The 14,287-nt window shown below is 41.2% G+C and overlaps 1 protein-coding gene across 12 annotated transcripts in view; it reads right to left on the bottom strand.

Moving 5' to 3' along the window:
* Window positions 1–1,738: 1,738 nt before the first annotated feature.
* Window positions 1,739–14,287, bottom strand: part of dock4b (dedicator of cytokinesis 4b) — a 140,712-nt gene continuing 128,163 nt past the window's right edge. For 7 of the 12 annotated variants that reach the window (XM_074626366.1, XM_074626368.1, XM_074626371.1 and 4 more), the window contains 4 exons: window positions 12,152–12,224; window positions 8,237–8,353; window positions 7,379–7,443; window positions 1,739–3,703 (listed from right to left, as the gene is read on the bottom strand). In XM_074626366.1, coding sequence (XP_074482467.1) covers window positions 3,248–3,703; window positions 7,379–7,443; window positions 8,237–8,353; window positions 12,152–12,224 — 711 coding nt within the window. In that variant the 3' untranslated portion in view covers window positions 1,739–3,247. The remainder of the gene's footprint in view (window positions 3,704–7,378; window positions 7,444–8,236; window positions 8,354–12,151; window positions 12,225–14,287) is intronic. The other 5 variants (XM_074626367.1, XM_074626372.1, XM_074626375.1 and 2 more) reach the window with 3 other exon arrangements.

Below are 14,287 nucleotides of genomic sequence, written 5' to 3'. Positions count from 1 at the left end.
AGAGAGGAAAAAATGAGGCCATTGGGAATATCAACATTTTCCTCAGACCTATTATAAAATTACAAAGAAAAACAATATATGACAAAAAATTACAATATATTACCTTTTTGTGCATCGAAAAATGAACTTCCATGGCCTCCGCCATTTTTGACAACGTCAACAAACACGTAAAGTTTCGGAAACTTTCCACTTCCACGAGGTTGTGAATACCACAAGAGGGGGGCATTAATACGGTCTCTTCTCGTGAACACAGTAAACACAACCCCATTTGAAGGCACCAACAATGGAGGAACTTGACCTTGCCAGCCTGTAGGTCTGTAGGCCTCTGGGGTAAAGCCCATTTAAAACACCATTTAAAAACTATTCATCATCAGTCACTGACCTTAAATGTAGAATAATGCCAAATAACAGCAGCATTAATGCAGAATTATATTAATTTCTATGTACTCCGTACCACCAAACCTTGCTCTGCTGCCAGCATGTGGAGCTCTGCCCCAAATGACCCTTCTTACCGGATCAGTGGGTCAATCTCATGGATGTACAATCCATTGTCAATCTCTTTTAGTTTGTCCCAAGGAAATCCCCAAAAATTGTCCTTTCAAACTCAGCAGAAGATCTACAGTATTCTACCATAGCAAGTTTGAATACAGTGCTACATTTTCACAGTTAAAGTACAAAACGAATCGTGCTTCCAAATGGTGATTTGAATGGTTTACATTTTATACGGTTTCCCACCGACAATTCTTTCTTCCCTAAAACAATTCCTGGGTCCGTTAAAGGCCTATTTAAAGAGGCTGGGACACAGGTCATGGATTATAACACATGCGCAGTGCGATTAGTTCAATTTTGGTGAGTGCTTTTCGGCGACCAGATTTTACTGTCCAAAGATATGATGCGTTGATGACCCGTGACATCTCCTCTTTTAACCCTCCTTGGTTCCTGTCAGAGTAGGAAGTGAGCTAGGGTGTGGTCATTTAAGCAAAGAACATATGTCGCCAAGAAGTGAAAGTCAATTGTTCGTTCCATTGCAACGTCAGCGCCCAGCGGCAAGGCTACGCTTCTGCCAATTTGTACACAACTGTACACCATACTACCGCACCGTAAGTGCCGTACAAAAGTAAAACAAAATTATTTTTATATTCTATTGTCATATTCTACCGAAATGACCTGTGTTGAACAATAAAATATTATAAATATAATAAGTGTTTTCTGTCCAAAATGGCGGAAGCGCTGGGAGAGTGTTTGTGTATGTGAAACCTCAATACCACCACAAAAGAAGACAAATTCTAAGCCATAAATCTCCAAGGTCTCATAACGTAGAAATCTGCCAATCAGTCCGTTTGTATTACATAGGGCAGTTTATTGAACTTGTAAATGTGTTAGGTGTCATTATGCATGACCTTAGTTTTTCTACACTCACAAAACCATAAAAGTTTGAACATTTATAATAATAATTTGCTGCTTCAACATTACATTCAAAGCTGTAAATTGTTATAGCTACATTTTGTTAAAAACACAATATTTACATTAATTGTAATACACAAATTTTATATTTGGCATACTTACATTAATCTCATCATATAATTTACAGGTTCTCAAGTACTGATTAATGTGAATATTTAATCTCAAAAATTCACAACAAATCAAAAAGTAAATTAACCATACAAAAATGAAACATACAAACAATACTAAAGCTAGCCCCCCCCCTCCCCCAAAACAAAAAATGGTGCACGGGATTTAAGATTGATGAATATTTTATGCCTCTATTTTACAAAACAATGTGAAATGTGCCTGCCACAGAACACTTACTTCACTGCAGCAATGCAACGCGGTTGAACTGAGCAACTATTTATAGTGCAGTCAACGCACGTCCATCTTTTTAATCAAACACAAAGTAAATCTCAACTGTACAAATATTTGACAATGATTAGTTTGTAAATATTTCTTCAATAGAGTGTCAGTCCTCGGGTGTTTTAAGGTCGCTGCTGACAGTGAAACTCTGTTCCAATTACTGCTTTGTCAAATAGAGAGTTCATAATAACAGTACTGGTCATAATACAGGTGATAAAGTCTTGTTTGTGCTTGTCTTGATCGATAGATTACAGTTTAATTAGGATTTTCGGGGTGAAATCACTTTAAATATTCTTTAATAAAAATGTCTTTTTCAGTTGAGCATTTCCGAGTGTCTTGATTCCAGTTTCTTTTCAGCACATTGTACATTTTCCTTTGGCACAATACTTGGTAACCCTAAACATCTGTTGTCATGTACATCATGCAGGAGGGATGGGGTGTGTTCACATAAATAGCAATGGTCAAAGGCAAAGTCCAGCTTCTACAGTAAGCATGCAATTGCACCAGCGTTTACCTGTGTGTTTGGTCCAGGCTCATGGTTTCATTGTTAATGGGGGGCAATTTTTGGTAAGAGGCTGATTTTAAGATTCTAGAGAGAGAAGAGGGCAGTAGAGTGGTTTGTTAACATGAAAACTTCCCACTAAAAACCTCTCTAGTTTTCTGATTTACATAGAACCATGTGGAGTTAAATAAGCCTCAAAATTGCTGTCATTACTGTGCCAAAGTTTGTTACCATTTTCTTTTATATCACTGCATAAAAATGTCATTTTCGACAGCATTATTTTCATTTAATGGTAATACACTTTTGTTGGCATGTTCAACTATTTTGCACCATTGCTTTGTGTGGATATGACTATGGGAACACACCCGTTTCTACTACACTTCACTGAAATGCATACTCGAGGCCTCTAGCACCTTTTTAGCCATATAGTATACAAATGTACGGAGTCGTTTTAAAAAAAAAAACGTGCAAGACTCACGGATAAAAGACTCTGTTTCCAATACTTAAGGCAAAAACAATTCTCATATATACCAATATACATATATTTGAGATTATTACATCTATCAAAACTGTGTTTTTCTAGAGTGTTCTGGTAAACATATGTTGCGACTGACCGTGGTGACCTATTATACATACTAGAGCTAAAAGTGCGGAATGACCAAGTCAAAGTCAATGCAATGCCCTCTAGTAAATACAAAAAGAAACTTCCGTTATTTGACAGTTTCTTCAGTTTTGTTTTTTTTGACTGCCTGTTAATCTATAGGCCCGTGTCTTTTATTGGAGTGTAGGTCAGGAATGCCAAACTGAAGATCACATAAAACAAGTGAGTGCCCAGTAGAAAAGTGCAAAATACGCCAGTGTGTTTCTTCTCCAGACCTGGACCCGAACCAGCACCTATAGCTGGGACACTTTCCTGGGCAGAGGCCTCGGTCTGGGGACTCGAGGGTCGGAGGTTCCGTCCAGCTTCATGCTGCCTGTGCGGAGCTGGTGAGGCTTGGGCGGCAGGGCCGGGGGGTCCGTTTGTGGGGGGATGGAGAGGCTGTGGGGCAGCGGCACGGGCCGCCGGGGGTTGTTCCTCTCGTACACGCTGTAGGGGGGAGGCGTCTTGTTCTCCCTGCGGATCGGCTCGTCCGAGCTGCTGGAGACGGAGTTTGGCAAGGTGGAGGGAGGGGGCAGCTGGTGAGGCGGGTGGTCGCCCGCGGGCAGCTCGGTGCCCGAAGCTTCCGACACGCTGCAGCGACTGAGCGAGGAGATGCCGCTGCTGTAGCTGCCGGAGAGGACGGGGGAGTTGGAGACCAGGCTGGTGGACTGGCACTCGGTGGGCGAAGGGGTGAAAGGTGGCACTGCGGTCTAGAGGGAGAGAGAGAGAGAATGAAAATCAGATATTTTCTTCATGTAGAGAGCCGTGGTTCACAACCTTCTTGGCTCCTGACCCTTTGAAATGAAGCAGCTGAAGCTATTAGTCGATAAATGGATTAGCCGAACAACAAAGAAATGAATTGGTAACCATTTTGATGAAAGATTAATCATTTGAATAGCATCATAACAGCCCCTGAAAATCTGCCAAATTCCTGTTTCTAGCCTCTCTATTGTAATGATTTACTGCTTTTCTTTTTTTCTTACAGTAACAACAAACTAGGGCTGCAAGTAACAATTATTTTATTATTGATTACTCTGTAATTACTTTTTGATGAATTGATTTGGTCTATGAAATATATATAAAAAAAAAAAAAAATAGATAGTAAAAAACTGCCCATGATCTGAGATCCCAAGGTGACTACAGTCCAAATATTAGATACACAGAAAATGCTCCATTTCAGAGAATATATTCCATTTCTGCCAGACAACTGTAATGACTGTAAAGGTTATCTAAATAGATTTATTTTTTGTTGATCGACTAATCGATTAATCAACTAATTGTTTCAGCTCTATAGACCTTTACAAACGTGACAACATAAAGATTCCAAATGGACCCCTTTGTATTTCCTGTTGCAATGTTTGTTAATGGAATAGCGGACAGGAAGTAAACTTGGACCAAAGCTGCAACATTTCAGCAATGAAAAGGTCTATAGTAAACTGAATATCTTTGGGCTTTGGGGACTGTTTGACTGTTTGTTTCTGACATTTTGTAGACCAAACAGTTAATCAATTAAAAGAAAGAATAATCAGTAGAATAATCGATAATGAAATTCTCATAGCTTTAAAGCAGTTTCTACTTGTGATCCCTAAGTTCTATCACAGACTGGGTTTTCCTTCTCAGATTGGTTCACTTGAAGGATTTTTAGTGAAGTTAAAGGATAACATCTATTTTTCAACCAATTTCCCCATGTTTTGTGTCTAACTAACTAATATGAACAATAATTTCTGAAATTGGTCCAGTATTGAGCGAGAGCGCTGTAGACGGCAGCTGCTCACAGGTTGCAATATGGTGCTATTGGGGCAAGCTGGCACCGCCATTTACGTCCACTAAAAGTGCTTGTTTTAGCCATGACAGGCTCTGATCGTTATAATAAGTGTCTGACATTATGGAAAGAGTCTCGCTCAAGGAGAAGTCTCGTTCTTAAATCTGGCGAGGTGACGTGTTGCCAAAAGACATCGGTGTAATACATCCATGGTGGAAACGCGAGTAACGGCCAGGCAGAGTTTGTTGCGTTGGAGTACAGAAAGCGTTATTTAAAAGACTTTCAAAGTCATGGCTAAATATTTACAGTAGATGATTTCGCCAATGTGGTTGAGGTCTTTGAATTCGATGGCCACCTGTATTTATTTGAGCCAGAGTATACGGATATTCAGACCTTACAACAAGACTTCTCCTTGAGCGGCACTTGGACACAATAACAAACAGACCAGATCAAGCGATAGGTGGGGGAAAAGGATTTATTTCTCTGTAGGGTCCTTTCTATAATGTTGTCAGACACTTGTAATAACAATCTGAGCCTGTCGGTGGCAAAAACAAGCACTCTTAGTAACATTACATTGACGCTGCGCACTTGCCCTCGCGGCTTGTTTCGCGGCTGCTGATTACAGCGTTATCCCTCAATTCTGAACCAGCTTCAAAAATGGCTGTTCCAATTAGTCACTTAGATACAAAAACATGGGAAAATACCACCAAAGTTACTCTTTAAAGTATCCAGCATTTCACAAGAATGAGGCAAAAACTAGTTTAACGTCTGAAAAAAAATACCATAACATGGCATTATTCTATAATTACGGAAAGCATGCAACCATATTGAATGCATCCCCTATTCTGCTGTCTCCAACATGTGTGCTGACACAGCCCTACAGCAACGATAAATACTTTTTATAAAAAAGGAGAGTCAGTGAACAGATTGAGAGGGCCAGGTTTTCACACTCCATCAACCGGCCCTGTGCACCGAGACGAAAAAACACAATATGCCGCACTTCCCCCTCTCAAAAACCCAATCACTCATCAAAATGTTTTTCTAAGCAATTACACCATGCTGCCATTATATCTGCTGAAACTTAATTGGATCTAGTTGAGTATACAATTGATCAGTAAGGTTGTATTGCTCATGCTACAGGGGGCACGCGTTAAGAGAGAGGTAACCATTTGACATGCACGACTGGACAAACCTTTTCACATCTGGGGGCGCGCTTGATGAAAAATCTGTGTATTTAATGTAGTGCTGACAAGCAGTTTAAACTCCTGACCCAGTTCTCCGGAGAGAGGCTGCCACTAAATATCATTTCTACCTCCGCACGCGAGTAAGTGCAGCCCTGTCAGGCTAGCGCCGTGTGTTTTTCTGCAGGTTCACTACCGTCCTGGGGTTTGTGGTCTGGTAATGGGCCCCTGGCTGCACTGACTGATGTGTGTGTTCTGCGTGTGTGCCAGATAATGGGGGCCTGCTGGAGGTCCGCGGAGGATCCGTCTCTGGCTGTGCTGTGATGGGCAGCTTGGTAGTTCACTCCAGGCTTCTTCTATTGCCACAAACAAATGTGCCGCCATGCACACACCTAACCACACACACACGAATCTGATTGACAGAGCATGCTGAGTGCCAAGCTGTCACTCACACTTTGGTTTCCAGAGTCGCTCTATCTCTTTTTTTCCGCCTCACACACACACACACACACACAGACACACATTCTTGGGAGTTGTCACATGTAAGAACACATCGCACCCGTAACAAAGCTGGGAGCTTAACACTGTTGCTTGTGACAAGCCCACAAAAGATAACAGTTAGCAGGAGACGAGCTTTTCGGTTCACTGGAGTTTCAAAACAACTTTCTAGCCCCTCATTAAAAGCTCACTCAGCGCTTAGTTAACCTTTCCTGGACCTTCTGCTTTTGCAGACTGGTATTAACTACTAAGAGGCTCATTAACAACAAATCAGAGCTCGGAGACAAAGCGAGAGTTATCAGTTTAACTGCAGATAAACACAAAAAACACTGGAGGTCAGGCGCATTTGTTGTGTTTCAACACATCTCCGTCGAGAGACGCTGGAGGGAACATTCGGTACAGGCACGCGCGCAGGTCTCGCAGCATCAATAGTGAAGAGAAAAAAACATAACAAACAGTCAGTCTTTTGAAATTTAAATTCACTGACAAGTACATGTAGTGAAGTTGAATAAATCCATCTGGTTTTGCATATTTTTTGGCAAGCAGGCCAGGTGGTGACCTCCGCTCAGAGCTTGAATTAAACACAGCGGACGACAGTTGGCGCCTACCAGGTGTACGCTCAGCTAATACGATGAGTGCCCTCCAGCCAGACCCGTTTTGAGTCCTCTTCGGGACAGCGGTGTCATAAAAAAACGACAAAATCAGCAGCCCTGGAGCAGTTAGCAGCTTCAGTGAGCAGTAATGCAAAGCTCCCCAGGCCTCGGGATGACACAGAGAAGGATAAAGACCCCGGAGCTGGGCGGTACGATGTTATAGAGCAGAATAAAAGCCCTCAAGGCGGTCCAGCAAGGTCAGATTGTCTCAGGGAAAGAAAGAGAAACTAAAAAAAAAAGCCCAAAACTCAGCAAAACAGACAGGAAGTGAGTGACAGACACGGAACCAACCTTTTGCGGCGATCTGGACGCGGAGACGGGAGACTGCGACCTCATGTTTTTAGCCGAGGAGCCTGCTGACAACCAGATGAGAGGAGAGAAAAGAGGGCAAATTCAAATTAGGGGGCCGTTTTTCTTCCATTCACCATGACGACACAGCGTGAGTCATGCAAACATACACACATGGAGCTGAGAGGGCCAGTGGCTTAAAGCATCAATGAATCAAATAAGCGCTGATGTTCTGCGGGTCCTTTAGGCTGCTTTAAGCTGTTTCTACATCCAACAGCTGTTCCTGCTCTATGCAATGAGGGCAGAAATAGTGTGTGTGTGTGTGTGTGTTGGGGGGTGAAACGCTCCATCTGCTTATTACGCTGCTGGGCAGCACAATATATCAGAAAGCACTGGGGAATAAGTCAAGTCTGTTGCATCTGTAAATAAGTAAAAAACTAGAATACAGTTTGGGTTGATGATGGAGAAAACTGTTGTTGAAATGTAATGACATGCGTTTCTCAGCGGGGCTGAGAGGGAAAAAAAACAGATCCAGGAATTGACTGGAATTTCAATTGGGATTGACTTCAGCCCTCTCAAAGTCCACAGAGATTTTCAGACTTGTTCTCAGCAGAACTCGCACATCTCATACCAGAAAAAATATCAGCGTTTCAAGCCAGTTAATAAAAGAAGATGCTGTTGCCGTCGTGTATGTGGATGAAGTTAGGAGCAGCAAGCCAGGAAACAGCAGCTGAGAGCCTCAGATGGGAAAATGTCACAGTAGGAGGAGGGTGGGGGGGGGAGCACCAGGTGTCAAAAGTCGGAGTGGGAAAATTAGTATCATTCTTCATCGTGAGAATTCACCGTGATCGGCCACTTTACCTGAGTACGGTGGCCTAGGAGGTACAGGAGGGCATAGAAATTTGCCAAAAGAGTCAGAGAAGGATGGAGCGCCCTCTTTGACACTGTCTAGGCTCCAGCTACTGGGTGTGGGTCGCACTTACGGTACACAGAAACACATCACAAGTCACTCAACAGGTTATGGGATTACACAAGACAACATGGAGAAACACATTTCAGATGGATGGTATGAGAACTGGAAACAAATTAAGAATGATTTGATGACATTCAGATTCACATTCTGGCCTGCAGAAGGAAACTGGTTTCACACCAAAATTTGCAAGAGTGCATATATTGTCCAAGTGTAGGATGAAGCGGAGGGACGGTGTTTTGGTTGCAACTTGTGTTTTGCTCTGTTAAAAGATTGTCGGTGAAAGATACGTCTTTGTTCACCACATGAATACAGAACCGAGCTGTATTGTCAGCGTTGAAGAGATGATAACAAACGCAGAGCAGTAAAATCCAGATGAAAATTCTCTGTATCAGTGAGAGTGTCACTGTCGAACTCTGTCGAAATTGTTTTGTCAAACTACTATTTTCATGGGCAAGAATGAGCCTCTTTGCTTAATTCTCAAGACAACAGAGACAAGACGTCATAAAAGTGCTATGGATGAAATCATAATACCTGCTGAGATGCTACAGCTTCGTTGTTCATACTCACACTCATGCGACCGCGGTGTAGTTTGTTTATAGCCTAATGTTAGCTTTTTACTTCTGCCGATTGCATTCACACTTCAAAAATCATAAAAGTGGTGTTCATTTGTGGAGGTTATCTTGCTGAAAAAAACATGTGAGTATCATGAAAGTGTGTTTGCCACAGAGCTTATTTTCTGCAGTAATCCAAAACCCAATGAAGAATTCCCATCGGCATTTTGTCGAGGGAACCAGAGTGATGCTAACTTCTTGGCTGGCCTACAAAAATACGTCATCCATGGAGCACTCTATTTCTGCCTCTTGACATTGCTAGACTTCCATTGGACGCGCATTGTGGAGGTCAGCACATTTGGGGTTACACTAAAATGAACTTTGACCGCCAGGGCAGTGCTCACCGCTATGGCTCACTAAGCAGCCAAGAGGAGCACAGCTCACTGTAAACTTTGACATCTGGTTGATTTAGTTTTAGTCTTTTGACTAGAGTGTTGCGTTAGTCAGTGACATTTAAGTCTCATTTTCTGCTATGCATTTTTAATTATTGTGTCTTCCTCGAATTCCGAGGCGTGCTTCAATGTTTGACGTGTCCCAGCTGTTTGCTGTTGCTTTGTTCCTCGCTTCCTGTCCCGTCTCTCTTGTGCTTTTCAGAGGGACTGTTGATGATTTTAGTCCATAAATGTGTTTCTTTATTTCTTCTAATATTACTGGCAGAGACATGACAGAGAAATGCAGGATGATGCTTAAGGTCAAGAAGCCAAACAAACCTCTGAAGAAGTGATATTTGTGGGTGGTGCAGGATACTTTTTTTTTTTTACCAATTAAGAGCATATGTGGTATACAGGGTATATGTCAATTGTTATTATTTTATAGACAGTAAACACTTTGTATCTTTACAGATACACCCCATTTAATTGATTTCTGATTTTGGAAAAGGCATGAGAGCAACTGTGGGTCCGTTATATAAGCTGTTCAAGGATTAAGAACTATGACTGTTGGTACCTATGTTGATTTTGTTTAAAGATGCCGAATCGTCATGTTATGGGTGATTATTGTTTGCTAAAATAGCTAATGTGCTAAAGGCAGCTGTCACTTTCCACCATAGCAACCGTAAACACTGGGCTAACGGCATGGAAATAGAGTGCAGAATTAAGATACAACGTAAATACAGATTCGATTCATTTTATTTAGCATTAAATGATTTTAGTATTAGTTAGTTAGTTATTTGTAATACCATTGAATTAATTGTAATTTTTGTATTTATTTATTGTTGTCTATAAAAACATAGTAATTATAAGAATTGTAGATTGAAAAATTTGTTTTAATACCTTTGTATATGTAGGAATTCTGAATTTATTAATGTTTAATACAATAATTTAAAGAATGTATCAACATTCCGGGACCCTGTGATTTTGACATATTGTGATTGTTGCCATTGTACATTGTTTAGAGTTGAAAAGCCGCTGAAGACCAGCTGATCGTTTCTTGTATTTTTATTTATTCTTGCAGAATTAAATTTGTTAAAATATGTCCATGTTGAGTCCGGTGTGATTCGTGGGTGCAACACATACAACGTGAGATACATGCAGGTCAGTGACTTTGCATGAGACTTTTGCATTAAAACAAGTAATAAGTTCATATGTCCATTTGTGCATCTTTCACATTATTATTTAGTATTTATTCGTTGACAAGAAGTATAAAAAAGGAATTTCATCATAGAGTTGTTTTCATCGGGGGAAAAAATGTCCTTGAATAGAGCGAGGAAATAGAAAAATAATGGTCTTGTTCTGCGCAATGCCACACTTGCACATTTGGTGTGAAAACATGGTAATGGGTTTTCCTGAATGTACATTTCACATCAACAGGAATAAACTATAAAATACAAATACACCATCTAACCGACACTCCGGTATACTTCTGGTAGAAATCGCAGACTGTTCTTGTTTACTCTTCAGCTTTATAGGTCACAATCAATCAAACTTAAAGCCCTTAAGTAGCCACTTCAAGTCTAGGAGCTACTTCGAGCGCAGACATTTCTGTAAAAATAAAATGTAATCAGACACTATTGAAACCTCAGCCGGGGTGATTGGTCAGGTCACAGTTTATGAAATAGTCTGATGCCTCTGGACAGCGCTACTAAACAGGCTTCATTTTCATTTCACTGCAAAGTGAGAGTCTAGGGAGCATCATATCATATTTTAACAACACTATATTTGGCATGTGGAGTTATAATTTGAGGCAGAAGATGTGGCAAACAACGCTTTCATACAATCACAGGTTTGGTGTAAATTCCAACACCTTTCGTCATCGCCGTATGCATAAAGGTGTCACGTCACCGTATTGCCGCAGTTCATCTACGTCTCGCTGCATTATTTACAGATCACACTCGAGTCACATGGAAAGGTGTGCGAGTCACAAGGAAGCGATCACATCCACACTCTTTTATTTTAAGGTGTCTCTTCCGCAATCCTCCCCTAATTATTTCCCAAAGTGTTTGTGTGCAGCATTCACGGAAAGGAAATACATTTGTGCATTTTATTCTCAGTTTTGCCGAAGTTCAGAGAAAAAGCAATCAGGTTTTTTTTTTAAATTTCAGTCTCAATTCACAGGCATATTTTCTCCCAGAAAATGCAGGAAATATGCATCTCTCTATGGCTATGCTGAGCAAAATGACAACCAGGGGGATGCTTAACACATAGATATGAATTCATACATATGAATGTCACACACATCCATCACCGTTGCCGGAATAGTACCTGCCATTTTATTACTCTTTTAGGATAAGGGAAGATGAGAATCTCGACGGTGTGTCTGGTTCGGAGTCGGAGGAAAATGGAGCTGAGTACGTGTGTGTGAGCATACTGTATGTGTTTGTTGGTGTGTGTGTGTGTGTGTGTGTGTGTGTGTGTGTATCCCGAGGCGCTCCCTGAAGCAGCTGTGTGAAGACAGATGCCTCCAGTCACTTTGCGGTCAAACTGTCACACACACACACTGCATGTCTGGACAGATGACCGCCACCCTGGACGACGGTGCAAGCAACGGTGAGTAATGGAGAAGATGCGTGTGACTGCTGCATCACTGCGTTAACGGTAAGGAACGCGATAAATAATAAAAAACTGCACAGCTCACGTTGGCATTATTATTCAGCTGGAGGGGGATTCCCTGCGAGGTGAGAGTGTATTTCGAGGGCGTTGGATGTGGATCGTCATGAGTGCATGGAAGAGAGATATGCTAAACATAGTGTTTTACCTTTGTCAGGTGCCGAGAGGTTGGGGTCGCTCCGTGGTAAAGTGGTATCGCCTATCTGATGAGAAGGAGCTCTCTGCACAGAGGAAAGAAATAGTCCAAATGACAAACATGTACAGCGGGAAACAGTGCGATCTGAGATAACATAGGTAAATGCCAGCTTTAACGCAGGGAGGAATAATTGAATATTGAACGGTTAAAATAAATATCAAGGTGTGAAATCTCTCCCTCGCAAATTCAATAGAAGAGACAGAGGGAGGAGGCACAGACAGCAACAGAGTCAGAGAGAGAGTGTTGAATGCGTAATGACCTTTATGTCTGGCAGTGGTGTGATATTTGTAGAAGTGGGTGAGCGCTCGCCCTCCATCCTCAAGTTGCTCTAATTACAGTAAATGCTATAAGTCATCAATGTTTCTAATAATCAATGCTCCATTAGCAGCTGTTAGCTGCTCTCAGGTTTGGGAATAATCGTTTAGGCCTCCCACCATCTATTCATTTGGAGACTTAAAACGATTCAACACAACACAGGGTGAGAAAAGCAGGTGAAGTACGCCACTACTGCTGACCCTGAGAGATGAAAGACCTCGACAAACATTTTTCTTTTACAGTAGCTTTGTCACCGAGGATGGGGTGTGTGATTGCGTTACATACTGCCCTTCAGCTAGAGAAGAAGACACTGCAATATCATGCTGTTCTTGTTGGCTCTCGTTCTTCCTGTACTGGAATGTTTTCTTCACTGAAATTGAGGCAAAGCTACTGGACTGCTGCTCTTGAAAAAACAGCAATTCTCATCTACAAAAGGCCTCGTAGCATGTGTCCTCGTCCAGGAGGCAATTTTTTCCTGTCACCCATTGAGATACGCTGTACAATACAAAGGTGACCTTGATTTCCTGCCCCAGCATGCACCTCAAAAAAGTGGCTGCAGAGTCGGGACAAACATGCCTTTAAGGAGCGAAGTGTCAAAACATATGTTGATTTTGTCTTATTCCAAATCACTAATTTAGGTAGGTGGAGCCAAATGAGCACGACTGACGAGGACGCAAGTGAGAGAAAAAAAAAAAAAAACGAGTGTTCCTCTTCCATCACCCTCCCGAGAAAAAAAAAAGAATAGCACACCCAGGGTGGAGATGTCCATCTGCTTATAGAGGGAGTATAGAGAGCAGGAAGGGAAGTGTTTCCCCTCCATTCTGTATTTCAAACTTTCCTTTTAATTATATTCTCTTACTTTATATAGAAACACAGACGGCCCTCAATACTACAAAACACACAAGCCTTGGCCGCCGTTGCTATGGAGAAGAAGAGCTGTAGTGAATTCAAAAACACTTTGTTGTTGCAGATGTGAAACAAAACAGAGCAACGTAGTTGTTAAATGTATTATCAGTTTTCTGAACACCGTAATCTTAAGATTACGCCCACCGTTGACATAACTAATCTTAAGCTTGGTGACTGAATGTTTCTTGCTAAAATGCACCTTGAGTCAAGGTTAAAGGTCTTACTGATAACATTTTTATGTAAATGAATCATTTAAAAATAATAATACATCCACAGAGTTTTTAGAAAAGTGCAGAATCATTTTTATATATAATTTTTATATATAATTAATAATTAAATTATTTTTTTTCCGAATTTTGTTTATCTCTGTGGAAGATATCCGATGTTTGGTTCCCACTTCTAACAAGTCTTGTGAGCCAATAGTATTACGATCTTACAACCTTAACTAATGTGTTGAAAGTTAGATTGTCGTAATGTTATAGTTCCTTCAAACAAGGTATAACGCAGATGTGCATCAGACGGGATTTAGAAGTGGGTGGCTGACTATATGCCGATTACCTGCGTATTCCCTGCACTACATCACGGCTAAGGAGACAAGCTATACGTTACCTAAAACTCGTTAGCCATATCCTCAGATTACCATAGATTATGTTACAGGAATCTTAAAACACCAACAAACAAAGTAATCTAAATCTATAGCTAATGTATAGCTACTTGTTGCAAAATGACTCCATTACTCTACCGCAAAAGATTCATCACTTGACATGACTGTCTCTCAGAGTCTCCCACCACTCAACCATAAAATATGCAGTTCGTGCAACGAACTGGCAACCACCTGTTGTGAAGTGAATGCAGTGGAACAAAGGA

The sequence above is a fragment of the Sebastes fasciatus genome, chromosome 23, assembly GCF_043250625.1.
Source record: "Sebastes fasciatus isolate fSebFas1 chromosome 23, fSebFas1.pri, whole genome shotgun sequence".
Taxonomy (NCBI): Eukaryota; Metazoa; Chordata; class Actinopteri; order Perciformes; family Sebastidae; genus Sebastes; species Sebastes fasciatus.
This window is presented reverse-complemented; position numbering and strand designations above follow the sequence as displayed.